Source organism: Perognathus longimembris, chromosome 3 (assembly GCF_023159225.1).
Source record: "Perognathus longimembris pacificus isolate PPM17 chromosome 3, ASM2315922v1, whole genome shotgun sequence".
Lineage (NCBI taxonomy): Eukaryota > Metazoa > Chordata > Mammalia > Rodentia > Heteromyidae > Perognathus > Perognathus longimembris.
In genome coordinates this window covers 53,574,669-53,592,870 of record NC_063163.1, presented here as the reverse complement: position 1 = coordinate 53,592,870, position 18,202 = coordinate 53,574,669, and the positions used below count along the sequence as shown (strand labels likewise).

At 42.5% G+C, this 18,202-nt stretch overlaps 1 protein-coding gene across 6 annotated transcripts in view; it reads left to right on the top strand.

The window, feature by feature from the left end:
* Fry (FRY microtubule binding protein) overlaps positions 1-18,202 on the top strand; it is a 348,931-nt gene that overhangs the window by 261,858 nt on the left and 68,871 nt on the right. For all 6 annotated transcript variants that reach the window (XM_048341548.1, XM_048341549.1, XM_048341547.1 and 3 more), the window contains exons 33-41: positions 232-378; positions 2,796-2,964; positions 4,159-4,249; positions 8,586-8,668; positions 11,179-11,329; positions 12,104-12,207; positions 13,784-13,969; positions 15,663-15,861; positions 17,862-17,983. In XM_048341548.1, coding sequence (XP_048197505.1) covers positions 232-378; positions 2,796-2,964; positions 4,159-4,249; positions 8,586-8,668; positions 11,179-11,329; positions 12,104-12,207; positions 13,784-13,969; positions 15,663-15,861; positions 17,862-17,983 — 1,252 coding nt within the window. The remainder of the gene's footprint in view (positions 1-231; positions 379-2,795; positions 2,965-4,158; positions 4,250-8,585; positions 8,669-11,178; positions 11,330-12,103; positions 12,208-13,783; positions 13,970-15,662; positions 15,862-17,861; positions 17,984-18,202) is intronic.

The window sequence follows — 18,202 nt, the reverse complement described above, 5'->3', positions numbered from 1 at the left end:
TAGAAGATAATAATCCTAACATTTTTTCAAGCATGCATGGGTATTGATGTGAATGATATATTGCTATCCCCTGAAAAAATGGCACCTTTCTAGTAAATGACCATATTATCTCCTTCTCATTTGGAGATGGCCACAAGCTCCAAAACTGCTCTCCCTCAGACAGTTGCTCCATCACTGTGCTCTCCATGCATCTCATGGGAGACCGGTTTTATTTCTGTTTATTTGTTTTAGTATGGAGATGAAGTTCCTGGGCCAGAAATGGAAAATGCTTGGAACGCATTAGCCAACAATGAGAAATGGAGCAACAACCTAAGGATCACCCTGCAGTTCCTGATCAGCCTGTGCGGGGTTAGCAGCGACACCATCCTCCTGCCCTACGTGAGTGTGGCATGGGCCAGCAGGAGCTCAGTGGTGCTGGCTCCTTCTGGGGACCTTCCAACCCACATGCAGTTCTCAAGTCAGTGTTCTCGGGGCTTTCACCGAAATAGAGGTGGCCATTTCTCCAGTCCTTCTATGAGGCTGGCCAGCCATGTCTTTCATAAAAAGTTCCCTCTGGCCAGGTGCAGAGGACTCACACCTGTAATCCTACAGATACTTGTGACAGTTTTCATCTCCTCCCAGTATACCATGGAGCATAGGAACCTATTCATATGGGATGAGTAAACATTAGTGCTGATATGTAAGAGACACCAGGGAAAGTATCACATTATTACTAATAAGAATGTTTCTGAGCTGGATGTTGGTGGTACATTGTTATGCCAAGTCGTGAGAAGACCACCAAGAAGGCCACCGAGACTCAGACATTCCGAAATGCAAAAGCAAGGCTTTATTCAGGCGAGCTGCAATTCGGGCCTCGTCCTACCCACCGACACAGCGGAAGTTAGGAGGAAGCCCCGAGCTGCGATTGCACAGGGCTTACAAAGGCAAAAAACAAAGCTACAGCCATCAGGTGTTCAAGCAAGACAAAAAACAAAGTTACAACAATCAGGTGTTCAAGCAAGCAAGACACGGGCACAAATCTGATTGGCTCAGGGCTTGAGGCATTCTGGGGGCGGTTAGAGTTAAGCATTCCCAGGCGGTTAGAGTTCTTGACCGGCTGGGCCCTAATAAGCTTGTCCTGGGTTTGCTCACAGGGCCTGCTTATCTCAGGTTCATGTGGTAAAGCGGGGCCTGACTTCAGAATGGCTTTAGTCTGGCTCTTCAACATGACTGTAATTCTAGCTACTCAGGAGGCTGAGATCTGGAGGATCACATTTAGAGACCAGCCCAGGCAGAAAAATCTCTAAGACTCTATCACCAGATAACCAGCAAAAAGCCAGGCTGGAAAGGCCCTGAATTCAAACCCCTATTCCAGCCCCCCAAAAGTGTCTGGTTTACATCTTGATGTTTTAAAAATATAACAAAAAAAAATACAAAGAATCCACCAGAAAGGTGGAAGTAGACCTGTGGCTCAAGTGGTAGAGCTCTAGCCTTCAAAAGCTAAGGGACAAGGCTGGGAATGTGGCTTAGTGGCAGAATGCTTGCCTAGCATGCATGAAACCCTGAGTTCTATTCCTCAGTACCACATAAACAGAAAAGGCCAGAAGTGGCACTGTAGCTCAAGTGGTAGAGTGCTAGCCTTAAGCAAAAGAAACTCAGAGACAGAGCCCAGAGCCCAAAAATAAATAAATACACAACGGGGACAACTAAGCAGAGATATATAATACTGTTTATGTTTAAAGATATAAAATCAGCATAATAACAGCATTTTTAAGGTATTTCTATATATAAGGTGTTTCTATATTCTATATTTTAAGATATTTCTATATGGCTATTTTTGTGAGTATGTTGAGTCACATAAGACCTATCAGCACATGGCTCATGTTGAACCATGAAGAATATCTAATTATCTTTTAAGTTTTTGAATTTTGAAAACAAACTAAGTGCCTATGATCCTAGCTACTCAGGAGACTGAGATCTGAGAGTCACAGTTTAAAACACCCTAACAAGAAAGTTCCTGAGACTCCTATCTCCAATTAACCACCAGAAAAGCTGGAAGTGGAGATGTGGCCCGACTGGTGGAGCACCAGCCTTGAGCAAAAAAGCTCAAGGACAGCACCCTACCCTGAGTTTAAGCCCCAGGACAAGCACAATTTTTTAAAAGTTATGTCTCATTTCTAATGGAGAAGAAGAAAGAAAGGGAAGAGGTTTCTTTTTAAACAAAAATAGCTAGCAAGGTTTATCCCAGGGTTCCTATCAGTAAAATTCTTTCTGAAAACAAAACATGTGTTTTGTTGTTGTTGTTGTTGAATTTTTTTATTGTTATTATAAAGGTGGTGTACAGAGGGGTTACAATTACATGAGTCAGGTTATGAGTACCTTTCTTTATTCTCTCACTATCTCTTACCTTTTCCCTCCCATTCTCACCCATAAGTTGCATAGTTCATTTTCAACATAGTGTACAGTGAGTACCATTGCTGCATTAATGTTCACTCTTTGTTCCTCCATTATGTTTTTTTGTTTGTTTGTTTTTAGACAGTGTCTGGCTCTGTAGCCCAGGTTGACTTCAGTCTTCCAATCCTCCTACCTTGGCCTCCAAGTGCTGGGATTATAGGCATGAGCCACCATGCCCAGGCTATGACCAGTTTTTTGGTGACAGGCTTTTGGGTTAGTTGGAATAAATGTGCCTCAAGAGTAACTTTCCATCAGGAAAATGGTCAGACATGTCGGACCATGATGACCCAAGAAGACAACACATTTTCTGAAGTCTGGGTTTCCAGCCCGGCTGGACAAGGCTCTTGTTTGTTTCTTCCCAGATTAAAAAGGTGGCGATATACTTGTGCCGTAACAACACCATTCAGACCATGGAGGAGCTTCTCTTTGAGCTGCAGCAGACAGAGCCTGTGAACCCCATCGTCCAGCACTGCGACAACCCGCCCTTCTACCGCTTCACCGCCAGCAGCAAGACCTCCGCAGCAGCCTCCGGTATGAGTGGGGGCCTGGGGAGATGGCCTTCAGGGGTCTCTGCATTCCCTATACATAGAACACTGAACACTATGTGTCTGTTACTTTTTTCTTATCACTGTAGATCCAGGCGCTTCAAAAATGGCTTGAAGAGATGCTGCCTCAGACTTTTCCGACATTATTAGATTAATGGGATGACTTTGTAAGGATGACTAAGAATCAGTGAAAGAATGAAGAAACAAAGAAAGCAGGAAGCTGTAGCTCCTGCCATAGACTTGTTCCACTCTAGATAGGAAGGAAAGAAGGCTAGAGGGAAGTGAAGGAAAGGGAAGAGGAGGAGAGGGGAGTGGAATGGAGAAAAGGGGAGTAGAAAGAAGAGAGAAGAGGAAAGAAGCGAGAGGAGAAGAGAGAGAAAGGAGGGGGCAGGGAAGAGGAGGGGAGGGCAAGAAAGAGGAAGGGAAGGGAAGAAGTCAGAGAAGGGAAAGGGAGGAAGGGAGAGAAAAGCACTGTAGAGGGAAGGAATGCTAAAAAGAGGAGATGAGGGAAGAAAAAGGGGAAAGGAAGAGAGAAAGGGGAGAGGAACAGAGGAGATTAAAGGAGAGGTGGGAAGAGGAAGAGAGGGAAAGGGGGAGGAGAAAGGAAGGAAAGTGATGAGGTAAACCTAACAATAAGACTGGCCACTGTAAATAAGATAATTACCTTAAAGCTTTCCATGTTGGTTCAAGCCTGTAATCCTAGCTACTCAGGAGGCTGAGACAAGGATCCCAATTTGAAGCCAGCCCAGGGTAGAAAAGTCAATGAGACTCTTGTCTCCAGAGAACCATCAAAAAAGTCAGAAGTGATGATATATGTGGCTCATGTGGTAGAATGTCAGCCTTGAGCAGAAAAAGCTAATAAGCAAGAGCTCAAAGCCTTTAGAGTGTGCGTGCGTGCATGCACACACACACACACACACACATATACAAAGAGAAAAGCTTTTAAGAATGTTGTAGCCTCACTTTACAAGGGACTTAAGGAATTTCGTCTGGCCATAACAGATGACTATAATTCTCCTGTTTCAGTGCTGTAGACTTAATAGATTGTTTAGAATGTTTGCGACTGTACAAAAGATGTGAAGACTCTCAAACATGGGGTTTGACAGGAAATTCTTTCCGAAAACCACTTGAGACTTGAGTCTGACCCCTCCCATGCATTTTTCTCTAATCCTGTCTGCAGGGACGACCTCCAGCAGCAACACAGTGGTTGCTGGCCAGGACAGTTTCCCTGACGCCGAGGAGAGCAAGATACTGAAGGAATCTGATGAAAGGTGGGTGCGCACATTCACTATCCAGGATGACTTCCAGCAGTCAGTCTCTACAAACAAGGAATAGATATGAGTCTGTGGTATTTCCTACACTTCCCCCACACACCCAAATCCCTCTTTATTCTTAGCAACATATACCAACTATCCCATGTCCTGTACATCGCAGACTCACAGCTGTGATCCCAGCTACTCAGGAGACTGAGATCTGAGGATCCTGATTCAAAGCCAGTCTGTGTAGACAAAACCAAGAGACTCTTAGCCCCACTTAACCAGCAAAAGAAAACAGAAGTGGAAGAGTGGCTGAAGTTATAGAATACCAGCCTTGAACTGTCAAACCAAGCAAGAGAGCAAGGCTCTGAGTCCAACACCCAGAATTAGCATAAAAATGTATGTGTGTATGTACATATATATATGTATATATATGCCACTCATTTTTTCTGCTAGTGGCACAGACCATTTTAAATTAGAGAGAAATTGTCGTGTGAAATTTTTTAATCTGATTGAATGATTTCCTAGAGTAATTGTCTTGAGGTGGGATCTATGGAACATTGTATTAGTTAGCTTTTTGTTACAGCCATAAAATACCTGTGGCAAGATAATTTATTAAAAAAAAAAAGAGGTTTATTTATCTCTCTGTTTTGGAGTTCTGACAGCATGGCACTGTCTCTTCTGAGGGCTCCCCTGGCTGCCTCATATCATGGCAGGAGCACATGTTTCTATCTGTATCTGTCTGTCTCTGCCTTTCTCAGAAAGCTACCAGAGCTCAATGATGTGAGCTCCACCTAATGATGTTGCCCGATCTAATTACTCCACAAGGGAACTACTCAGAGCACCATAGAGAGATTAAGTTTCCACCTCATAATATGGTCAGCATAAAGCTTTGGAGGATTATACTCCTCCATGACTTTCAGGGCGACTATGGTATTCAAAGCAGGTGATCATCAGTCTTATCTTTTGCTTTGACACATGTGCTAAAAAGAAGTATCTGTTCCCTTCACATTATACTATAACCATAGTATTTCTCAATGCCTATGAACTACTCATGAGTAAAGAAAATCTGAATCATTCTTAACTTCGGTTGATGGGGAGAAGCAGAGATATAAACTGTGAAGGACACAGATTTTTTTTAAAAAAAAAAGAAAAAAGATGATCTCCAAGATTCATGCCACTAATCCTAGCTACTCAGGAGACTGAGATCTGAAGATTGAGGTTCAAGACCATCTCATGCAGCAAAGTCCATGAAACTCCTATCTCTAATTAACCATCACAAAGGCTAGTGCTCTACCACTTGAACCACACCTCCACTTCCAATTTTTTGCTGGTTAATTGGAGATAAAGTCTCCCAAATTTTTCTGCTCAGGCTAGATTCGAACTGTGATCCTCAGATCTCAGCTGGTAGTATTAGCCACCAGTGCCCAGCTACCAATTATAATTTTAATATAAATTTATAATATATTTTACGTGTGTGTACACACACACACACACACACACACACACACACACACACACACAGAGTTTCTTCAATCCAGAGAAGGAAAGGGAAGTAACAGATTTTCCTCTTGGGAAGCAAGGTTCTCCTTTTTCTTTGCTAAGTATGTACTTGACAGCACTGTGGTTTATGTCCATAGAGCAAAGAGAGGAGTCTGGACAGAGCTTGCTCCTCTCCTCCACCTGTATCCTTAACATAGGTCCCAAAGGGGAAGGAAAGAATTGCCATCTGCTCTCTAGTTCCTGCCCCAGGCCTCGCACACACCATGCCTCCCAGTTCATGGGCAGCTACAGGTGTGATGGAGCTCTCCTCTGTTGGAAATCTCCAGATGTGAAGTTCTTTCATCAGTCTGCTTTTCTCCCTTTTTTAATGATGTCTGGGCTCAGCATGCACTGTTTCAAACATTACATTTATTAGTACAAATATGATTCAGGAACATCTCCAAGAGGCAATAGGTTTATTGCTTTTCTAATCTCAGAGTTAAGACTACTGTGGTCTGACTTGAAACTAAGCAGATGACCCAAATATTCTGTTATATGGATTCACAAAATCATAGCCTCAAATGATATGACACTGAGGAATATTTGAGCTTGCTGGAGGGATATATAGCAGTGTCTGTTGCAGAAAAGTAAGCTTTTGTAAATAACCAGGAAGTGAAAAAAACCAAAGCCAGCCTATGCCAATGGCTCGCACATGTAACCCTAGCTACTCAGGAGGCTGAGATCTGAGAATCAGTATTTGAAGCCAGCTTAGACAGGAAAGTCCTTGAGACTCCAATTATCCACCAAAAATCCAGAAGTGGAAGTGTGTCTAAATTTGTAGTACACTAGCCTTAAGTGAAGTACACTAGCCTTAAGTGAAAAAGCTAAGGAAGAGAGCCCAGGCACAGCATTTAAGCCCCCATCCTAGCACACACATGTGCACACACACATATACACACCATTATAGTTAATTACACTTCTATAGTTCACCAATTCCAAATTATTGATGCTGTGCTGTATGTAAGGTTGTACATATAGAACAAGGTAGCATCTTAGAGATACATATCCAGTGCATTGTCCTGAAGCCTGACTCTTTCTCCACATCCTTATGAGGACAGCCACATCTGAATCTCCCAGTAAGGTGCTAGCCTGTAGAACACTGGGCAGAACACGCAACAGGAATGTAGGAGGATCCATCTATTTCAGCTCCTGTTTTCTGATGTGTGTGTGTGTGTGTATGTGTCTGTCTGTCTGTCTGTCTTTCTGTCTGTGTCTGTGTCTCTGTGTTAATACTGAGTCTTAAGCCTGGATCCTCAAGCTCTCAACGCTGGTACGCTACCCCTTGAACCATACCTCCACTTCTGTTTTTTTTCTGATTAATTGAAAGTCTATAAGAATAATCTGCCCTGGCTTGCTTTGAACCATGATCTTTATATCTCAGCCTCCTGGATAGCTAGGATTACGAGCATTAGCCTGGCACCTTGAAAGTTTTCTGATCATCTTAGTTCTTTGACATGACTACAAACATTAAATGGATTGATTATACAAAATATGCTACTCTATATAAAATAAATACATGTAAACTGTGCATGGTATAGCTCAATGCTAGAGTGGCTGCCTGGAATACATGAGGCCCTGGATTCCATCCCTAGTACCACAAAAATAAAAATAATCAAGTACGGGGCTGGGAATATGGCCTAGTGGCAAAAGTGCTTGCCTCCCATACATGAAGCCCTGGGTTCGATTCCCCAGCACCACATATATAGAAAAAGCCAGAAATGGCGCTGTTGCTCAAGTGGTAGAGTGCTAGCCTTGAGCAAAAAGAAGCCAGGGACAGTGCTCAGGCCCTGAGTCCAAGGCCCAGGACTGGCTAAATAAATAAATAAATAAAATAAAATAAAAAAAATAATCAAGTACATATGCCATACTTCCCCTGAGCCACACCCTTTTGTTCTACCATGCAGGTCTTGGGAGAACAGCATGTTGACACTGCTCAAGTTGTTTAATCTTCCTCAGCCTTGAGTAAAATAAATAATACTTAACTCAGAATTTAGTGGGCCATGTTAAATGAGATGATGCAGAAGGAGTTACTATACTTTAACTTGTTCTTAATTATCCCCATGTGCAAGAGAGATAGAAGAGTTACTTCAATTATGTGATTGGTTCTATTATATCCCAACTAGTGGCTTTTCCTGAAAGTTCTCAGACAATTTTGGGAGGAACCTTAAATTGGTCATAGTCTAAGATGTGTTATAAAATTATTTTGGGTCAGGCAAATCCTAGCTCATGCCTATAGTCCTAGCTACTCAAGAGGCTAAGAGGGGAGAACTGTGGTTCAAAGCCAGCCCAGGAACAAAAGTGCATGAGAGTCTTATCTCCAGTTAACCAGCAGAAAGCTGCAAGTATAGCTGTGGCTCAAGTGGTAAGGCACCAACCTTGAGTGATGAGGTCAATCAAGAGCACAAGGCCTTGAGTTCAAGACACATTACTCATATACACATACACACATGTATTTCCAGTCCTATCTATTACTTGTTCAATCACTCAGCAAATGTTTATTGATCATGTGCCATGTGCTGTGAATAAGAGAATCCTATTATTCAGCATCACGCATATCTTCTTTCCAAAGCAAATGCTCTAGTTTTCAAAGTCGGTTAAACTAATGTTAGCCTTAATATTACTGTCTTTTCAAAGTTTATTCTTTGGCAAGTATGGGGTGGGGGCTAATTGTTACAATATTCCTTCAAGAAAGCATCACCCTTTGAACTAGCTGCCAAACAATCACCCACTAACAATAGTAAATGCCTGTGAGCAGCAGTGTATGCACACCGCGTTCCTGTTGCGTGACTGTTGTTTCTCATGTTTGAAGGTTTAGCAATGTCATCCGAGCACACACGCGCCTTGAGTCACGATACAGCAACAGTTCTGGAGGATCGTATGATGAAGACAAAAGTAAGTACCACCGGGCCCTGGGCTTTGAGAGGGAATGCATGTGCTTGAAGAAGGAGAAGCGCATTCTATTGATTATTCTTAGTATGATTGCTACAAAGGGTTTATAAATCAAGTCATCACATCATTATTAATTCACCTCTGGAGGTGCACATGGCATCTTAAATGAAAAAAAAAAAAGACAATAAAAGAAAAAGCATCAATCCCCAGTGGTTCATACCTATAATCTTTGTTATTCAGAAGGCCAAGACCTAGGTTCAAAACCAGCCCAGACAGAAAACGTTCATGATACTCCATCTCCAAGTTAGCCAACAAGAAGGAAAGCCAGGAGCTTGGTTCAAGTGTTAGAGCACCAACTGTGCATAAGAGAGCCAAAAGAGAAAAGGAGTCTTTGAGTTCAAGCCCCAGTACAGACAATAAATAAATAAGCAAATCAAAGAGTGCAGATCAAAAATTGACTGCTATCTAATCTCATATTTTATATTCTTTTTCTATTTTTGACACTTTCCATGGTGATTCAGAGTTGAGGAAAGATTAGTAAGAAATTGTCCCATTGAAAAAAATGGTTGCAGTTCAACTCTCAACCTTTAGCCATGTCCCTAATCCCCTTCAATGATTTTGTATAAAATCTAGACAACTGTCAATATAGAACCAGGGGTGAGGGCTAGTTGGTTACCAAAGAATGCTCCAAGTATGCTAGTGAAATTAGTAACCTATATTGTAGAATTTATTCTACTATTTTGGTAAAGATTGTAAGTATGAATATAGTTTGAGTTAGATGCATTTTGTATGTTAGCATATAAGGTCTCTGTGGTTGCTTTTTAAATTTTTTGTATGTATTCGGGGCCTTGAATTCTAGCTTGTCTCTCTTACTCATGGCTGGTGCTCTTGCCATTTGAGTCATACCTCCAGTCTGACAATTTACTGTTTAACTGAAGATGGAGTCTCTCAAGTTTTTCTTCTGGGTTGCCTTCAAACTGCAATCTTCCAGCTTACAACCTCCTGAGTATCTAGAATTATGTGTGAGCTACTGGCAACCAGCTTCAATTGTTTGGGGGATTTTTACTTGAACTCAGGGCATGTGTGCTGTCTCTGAGCCTCTTGTGCTCAAGGCACCACTTCAGCCACAAGGCCACTTCGGGTTTTTGAGTGGTTAATTGGAGATAAGAGTCTCATGGGGACTTTTTTGCCTGAGCTAGCTTCGAACCACAGTCCTCAGATCTCAGCCTCCTGCATGGCTAGGATTACAGGCCTGAGCCACCAGCACCTAGCTAATAGTTTTGTTTTGGGGAAATTTTGCTGTGTCTGATCAGAGCAGAGTACTTCCTGTGATACCACATGGCATTCTCGGCTCTCTGAAATTCTTATAGAAGGAATGTCTAAATATCCATATGTGCATGTCATGGTCACAGAATCCATTTCACCTGTCCCTAAAATATTGTACTAGGACCAGGGGTATAACTCAAGTGGTAGAGGGCCTGCCTTATAAGTGCAAAGCCCTGAGTTCAGGCTCCTATACTGCCAAAAAATAAAACAAAACTTTGTACTGGAACTTATCAAGGCGAGGTAAAAATTAAGCCATTTGTATTTCTCTCTTTCCTTTGCCAAAAACTGAGGAGAGGACTACATTTTACAGCTGAATGACAGGTTGCACTTGAGAAATAGAAAGCTGTTGGTTTCAAAGAAATCTGGTTACTATGGCAATAGTCAGTAACCCAAAATGTAGGGACATGAAAAATGAATGCTAAAGATGTTAAACAGACTCGTATTGATTTCCCCCAGGATGTCAGGTGTGGGTAAAAATGTCTTCCAGGCTGTGGTGGTGGCATTGACATAGAGGAAATGTGCTGTCCTTTGGCCAGTTGCTTCCTTCATATGTCTTAGTGTTCTGCGTACAGGATATAGACTTGGGAAGAAACACCATAATAAATAACCAGCATTTTGAAAACATATCTTTAGTCAGGTATAGTGGCTCAAGCCTGTAATCCTGGCTCCTTGGGAGGGGAACATGGGAGAATCACAATTCCAGGCCAGCTCAGGAGAAAAAAAAGTCTCAGGAGGGGCTGGGAATATGGCCTAGTGGCAAGAGTGCTTGCCTCCAACACATGAAGCTCTCGGTTTGAATCCCCAGTACCACATATATGGAAAACGTCCAGAAGGGGCACTGTGGCTCAGGTGGCAGAGTGCTAGCCTTGAGCGGGAGGAAGCCAGGGACAGTGCTCAGGCCCTGAGTCCAAGCCCCAGGACTGGCCAAAAAAAAAATAAGTCTCAGGACTCCATGTTAACCAATTATGGTGGGGCTCAGTAGCATACCCTACCATCCCAACTACAGGGGAAGCACAAGTAGAAACATTGCAGGCCAGGCCAGGTCACTCATACACACCAAACTGAGTGGTTAGAAAGTTATTTTAACAAGCCTGCATTTGTAAGATCCTTCCTAAAAACACCAAGCATAGAAAACACAGGTCATCTCTGCCAGGAAATAAAGCACACTTGTTTTTCTGACCCTACAGATGATCCAATCTCCCCCTACACGGGCTGGTTATTGACTATCACAGAGACCAAACAGCCACAGCCCTTACCCATGCCATGCACCGGAGGGTGCTGGGCCCCGCTGGTGGACTATCTCCCAGAAACCATCACTCCACGGGGGCCACTGCACAGGTAAGCAGCATGGCTGAGTGGAACAAGACAACCACATAGCTTTGACAAGACTTCTCTACCTATGAGAAGAGAAAAACATATAGAGGTCCTACAAATTAAATGAATGTGTGTGTGTGTGTTCACATGTGCACACACACATATGCCTGCCTGCCTGCCTGCCTGCCTACGAGGGCTTAAACTTAGGGCCTCATGTTCTCACTTGTTTGTTTGTTTTTTCCGCACCCCACCACTTGAGCCACAGCTTCACTTCTAGCTTTTTGCTGGTTAATTGGAGATAAAGAGTCTCACAGACTTTTCTGCCCTGGCTGGCTTCAAATCACAATCTTCAGATTTTTGCCTCCTGTGTAGCTAGGATTCCAGGCATGAGCTGCCAGCTCCTAGCATATTAGAAACATTTGGTCAAATATTACCCATTATGCTAAGCTGCCTGTGGCCCTTTGAATTTCCTCTTGGTATGACTTTGATAAAGGTGTGCATTCTGTAACAACTTTTAGACAGTGCACCAATAGTCAAGAGGAAAGTATCTCCAATTCCTCCTCATCCTTTAGCGCTTATTATTTTGTGACTAGCACACTGTGATGAAATGAGCTAAAGAGATTTCCTCTTGTAGTGGGCTTCAGAACTCTGTCACAAGTTAACTCTTTCTCTGAAATAAAAGTCTTACCATAATTCCTCACCAAGCCTTAATAGTGCTATTCATGATGACTTCATGATCAATTGATATTTTTCTGCCCTCTTCAGAAGTTGCACTAATTCACTCATGTTGCTCACTAGGTGTAACATTGCTGTGATTTTTATGACGGAGATGGTGGTGGATCACAGTGTGAGAGAAGATTGGGCTCTTCATCTTCCATTACTACTCCATGCTGTCTTCTTAGGTAAGACTGGGCCTGCTAAATGGGGCCAAACCCCACTTAATAGTGGGGTAGTACATAGAGAGTCCCTTTCAGAGTGACATTGATTTTCATTTTGGAAAGTCTCTTCCATTTTTCATGGCCCTTTTGTGACATTTTCTCTATCAGACATCTGTTGTCCAGTCATTGTTTGAAATGGTCATATTTCCACAATATAAATGCAACACCACATCACTAATGCTCTTATAAAGACATCCAAGGTAAGTGGAGGTTTGTGTGAGTCTTTCACTGAGGAAATACATTGAGAGCCATGTCATGATCCAACCAGTGTAATCACTGGCCAGATGGGCTTTAATCAGTGCACGGAGAGAAATAACAGGGAACTCAGCAGGCCAAACACTGAGATTCAACTCTCCGAGTTATAGAAGACAAAATATTGGAAGAAGAACCAAGATTAAAGATGAGCTAGAGGGGGGCTGGGAATATGGCCTAGTGGCAAGAGTGCTTGTCTCCTATACATGAAGCCCTGGGTTCGATTCCCCAGCACCACATATATAGAAAACGGCCAGAAGTGGCGCTGTGGCTCAAGTGGCAGAGTGCTAGCCTTGAACAAAAACAAGCCAGGGACAGTGCTCAGGCCCTGAGTCCAAGGCCCAGGACTGGCAAAAAAAAAAAAAAGATGAGCTAGAGGGATAAAGAAAATTAGAATTTCTCAAACTAAGCATGGTGAGTAATACACTGTAATCCCAGAGCACTTAGAAGGCTCAGACGAGAGGAACATGAGTCTGAGTCTATCCTAAGATACACAATGAGACCTTGTCTCAAAATAAATTGTTTTAATTTTAAAAAATAGGGTCCTTTGGGGGCACTTTCCTTCTGTGGAAATGAGGTGCATGCACATGATACTGCATCCTGCTCTGGGCTGGGCCTTCCAGGAAACTCCTCCAGTAATTCTCTATGGCCTTTCTTCCCTTGATATCTCTGTTTCCTAAGGTGGCCACATTTTAGTTCATTTGTCCTTTTCCAGGCATACCAGCAAAGGACCACACCAGAAGGCAACTACATTTGCTAGTGAATAGCTTCATCGTATTTGCTCTGAATCACTTCACAGTCTTTGTAAAGTAGGCAGAGCTTATTTAACAAACAAATACCAACAAGATAACACACAGAAATAAATTCATATGGACAGGTGATGCTCTTCAGTATGTGGGCCTGAATGAATTTGCGTTTATTTAATGTTATATTGTAAATTAAAAAAAAAAAATCTTAGGATCCTACAGTACCAAGGAGATCCAGGGGAGAGAAGCTTCTCAGGAAGGATGAGTGCAAACAACCAATCACATGCTTCCAAGTCAGAGAGGTCAAAGGTCAAGAACAGTCCATCTATCAACATTTCACGGGAACCTTTTATTTCAGAAATAAAGCATTTTTATTTTTCCTGAGCCCACCGTCCATATGCTGGCAATCCAAACAATAACTAAGAAACACTAAACATTCTTTCAACATGTTCCTGCTAAGTATTTCGGAATCTTTACTATCCCTGGAATCTAAAGGAGTTTCACATGTGTTTATACTAAAAGATTCCATTGTTTTGTTCCAGGTTTGGACCACTACCGGCCTGAAGTCTTTGAACACAGCAAAAAATTGCTTCTTCATCTCCTGATCGCCCTTTCTTGTAACAGCAATTTCCATGCCATTGCCTCTGTGCTCCTCCAGACCCGAGAGATGGGCGAGGCCAAGACGTTAACTGTCCAGCCAGCCTACCAGCCGGAATACCTGTACACAGGTAACAGGAAGAAGGAGTGGCAGGCATGCAGCCTGAGACCAGGTCACAGGTGGAAGGTAACAGAGGTGACTGTGGAGGCCAAAGAAACTTCCTTCACTCTATTACCTCCAACTTTCCACATGATTGAATAAAAGTACAAGAGATAGACTCTATCTCACTTGATGTGAATTTGTCTCTTAAAAAGCGACTTTCATTACTACTTGTTTATTTATTCATTCACTTATTGTATTTGTACTGAGATTTGAATTCAGGGCCCCATACTCTGACTTGGCTTTTTCCTAAGGACTAGTGTTCTACCACTTGAGCCACAGCTCCACTTCCAACGTTTTGCTAGTTCATTGGAGATATGAGTCTCATGGACTTTTCTTCTGGCTTCAAACCTCAATCCTCAAATCTTAGCCTCTTGAGTAGCTAGGATTACAGGTGTGAGCTACCAGCACCTGATATTACTGACTACTTTTATATGTACTTGCATTCTGATTATGACTGCTGCTATTGATGAGGCACCTATTGGTGCCTTGAAATCAATATCATTCCATTGATCAAGAGCAGCAGTCTAGAATACTGATAGATGAAGAGAAGGCAGAATGGTGATTGGTCCCCCAATGAAGAATAGGCCACAGCCAGGGTGCCCACCTTCTGGGTCCCATGAAAGAGTTCATGTCTTTGAATAGATGACTCTGTTCTAGAAGGGACTATTTAATGGGAGTCTATTAAAAACTGTTGCTGTTTAATGAGAGCCTAGTAGAGACCATTTCCCTTTTAAGAGCAGGGAGGAAAGCATTGGCTGAACCAAAGAAACTACTCTGCTAAGTTAAGCTATGTAAGGTGGCCATGAGATTTTCACTAGAGAAGGCACTGATGGAGCTACTCATGAAGACTTCCCCTCAAAGGATTGGCCAATGATTTAGGACAATAATGTTTGAGGTTTTCTTTCTTTTCTTTGTGGTACTAGGATTTGAACTCAGGACTTTGTGTTTGTTAGGCTTGCTTACTCAAATGGTGCTGTACCGCTTGAGCCCCACTTCCAACACTAGAACAATAATATTTGAAATACCTTATAATGGTGATGAATGGTACCATCTCATAGAGTTTAGGGCAACCTTTTTTTCACCTATACATGTTATACACTATGATGGCAGTGGGCCTGATTGCATTTCACCTGTCACTGGTACTTCATTCCTTTACAAGGGGAGGATGGACCTGCCATTCATCTTAGGCTGTCTGTGCTATCTTGCCTTCTAACAGGAAACAAATATGAAGTCATCATTAACTCTGCAGTGTAAAGCCCACTGAGCTCCATTTTTAAACTCTATATTTTGAGCCAAGCTACACAATTGAAAACAACCCCTTTGTAGCGTCTGAGAGACATATAACATCCTTTTGAATACTCATTCAAAGACTATTAAAAGTTCTAGTTCAAACTCTCCAGGACAAGACTATGTCCCAATAAGTGTATGGTTAATTGGAGATAAGCGTCTCTCAGATTTGTCTCCCCCGGGCTGACCAGAAACCACAGTTTTAAGACCACAGCCGCTCAGTAGCTAGAATTATAAGCCTGAGCCACTGGCATCCAGCTCCTCTCCAAATTTAAATAATATCACACTTCTGTTATGTGCTCCTCCAGGCCTCCTTAAGCACTCTGATAACTCCCCTGCTTGTACATCCCTCCTTCACTTTCTCATCCCACTAGGTGGCTTTGACTTCCTAAGAGAGGACCAGTCATCACCGGTGCCAGACTCAGGGCTGAGCTCCAGCTCCACCTCCTCCAGCATCAGTCTGGGTGGCAGCAGTGGAAATCTCCCACAGATGACCCAAGAAGCAGAGGACGCTGATGCAGCTGCAGAAACGGATGAGAAAGCAAACAAGCTCATTGAGTTTCTGACCACCAGGTAATGAGGATCAGGAGTCACAGTGCTGTTTTCAGGTCACTCTTCTGGAAAACGTGCCATGCTTTCAAACACACAGATAGTGATGCTGGAGATCTAGCTAAGTCCTATGTCCTCTTTTAACTTGGATCTGCTGGACTCTGTATTAAAGAATTGGAAAAAGCGGTCTCGGAGCCCACCTGTGAGGTTCATAGACAACAGATAAGCAGGGGGCATTGGGCTAAAATGATGCAGCAGATGGAGGTAGGAGAGGGCAGTGCCCCGCCATGAGCATGACATTAATCATCTCTTAGAGGTGCAGGTTCTGATTGTTCTGGGTATTGGCCAAGAACTTTGCTCTGAAAACCAAGAATACTAGCTACATCGACCCAGGAGCAGCTGCTAGCAAAGCGCTACTCATCTGCTCCCATGAGTCATTTGAGATCAGAAGTCAGAAACCATGACAAGCATGATAGAGAAAGAACCAAACTAAGCACAGATCAACATCAAGGAGAGAAAGCCTATGTGTTTGGATATTCTGCTTCTAGTTCACTATTTTGCTTGTAAGGCTATAGAAGGTTTAGCACCCTGAGGTCTAATAAAAGGCATGTGGTCCTGTGAACTAGAAATATGCTCTCCTTTCTCAGGTGTGTGTTGGGTTTGGGGGAGGAGGTTGTGAATGGGTCCTGAGGCTTGAACTAGGGGCCTGGGCGATGTCCCTGAACTTTGTTGTTGTTGTTCTAGGCTAGTACTGTACTACATAACCCACAGCTCCATTTCAGGCTTTTTAGTGGTTAATTGAAAGGAAGTCTCAGACTTTCTTGCCTCCACTTCTGACTTCAAATCTTGGTCCTCAAATCTCAGCCTCTTGAGTAGCTAGGATTACTTTCCTGAGCCACCAGCTCCTCTCAGAGTATTAAATACTGGAAATTTTGTTTGTATGTGTGATATGGAATAGGTCCCATGATGTTTCTTCTTCAGCTAATGCATCAATGCATGCAAACAAGGAAAAAGAGCATTTTTTTCTGCCATAATTCAAGTGACTTGGGGTAGCTCAAAGCTTCCTGTGTGCTAATGAATGGAGGTGAGGTGGGCTGGCAGGATGCAGGTAAATACAGGGTACTTCAGAGACATGGGTGGTTTGGAAAGAGGACAGGATTTTCCCCACCCTCTAGGAAGAAAGGTCCTCTGAAATTCTCTCATCTGGCTCCATCTCATTCTTCTGGTCGAAAACCCAGCAGACAACAGAAGTCATGTCTTCCTTTGGCTCTGTGCATTTGGCAGTCCCCTTAATAAAATCCTTGTCTCTACAAATGCTAAGATGTGACCAGAGAGTATGTGTGCAAATCTTTATTTCATATCTTTTATTTAATAACAAAATAAAGCACCAATTATATGTCAAGTGTCACTATACTGAAATCATTTTCAATTATGTAAATAAAACAAAAAGTTATGTTTCCACATATTAGCTAGCTGTGTTTTGAATGCACATAGTTTTGTAAAGTTGGCATGTGTCTACAAGTTAATTACTAGATTTTTTCCCCTAATCAAACTAAAGTGTTATTTTTATTAGCCTACATGAGTTATACAAGGAGGTTTCATTGTGATACTTCTACTGATTAGTAAAGGGTTTCTTTAAAAAAAATAACTATAATGTACCTCTGAGTCAGAAGTTCATGTATGGATTTTAAAATACAGAATAAGCCAGGCACCAGTAGCTCACACCTGTGATCCAACTACTCAGGAGGCTGAGATCTGAGAATGGCAGTTCCAAGTCAGCCCAAGCAGGAAAGACACTTATCTCCAATTACCCAAAACAAGCCAGAAGTAGAGCTATGGTTCAAGTGGTAGAGTGCTAGCCTTGGACAACAAAGGTAGCTCAGGGGTGATGCCTAGGCTCTGAGTTTAAGCCCCAGCATTGGCACACACTCACACATTTGCACACATACACACACACACACAAAATACAGAATGACAGAGTTTTGACATTTTATGTGAGTGTGTGTGTGTGTGTGTTTTTTAAGGGCATTTGGTCCACTTTGGTGCCATGAAGATATCACACCCAAGAATCAAAATTCCAAGAGTGCTGAACAGCTGACTAACTTTCTACGTCACGTCGTATCTGTATTTAAAGACTCCAAATCAGGTATTTTATGCTGTTTGCCCCAATCCCTCCATTGTTTTTCTATTGTGGAATTCCCTCCATCAATAAGGAGACCACTTGCAACCTGGTCCTGACCCACTTCACCTGTGGCATAAGTGCGTTCATAGGCAAGTTTCCAGATGCTGCCTATACCTGACCACAGTTAACTGCATGAATGTCCAGGACACTCTACTTGTATTATGGTCTGTTAAGTAAGTACTT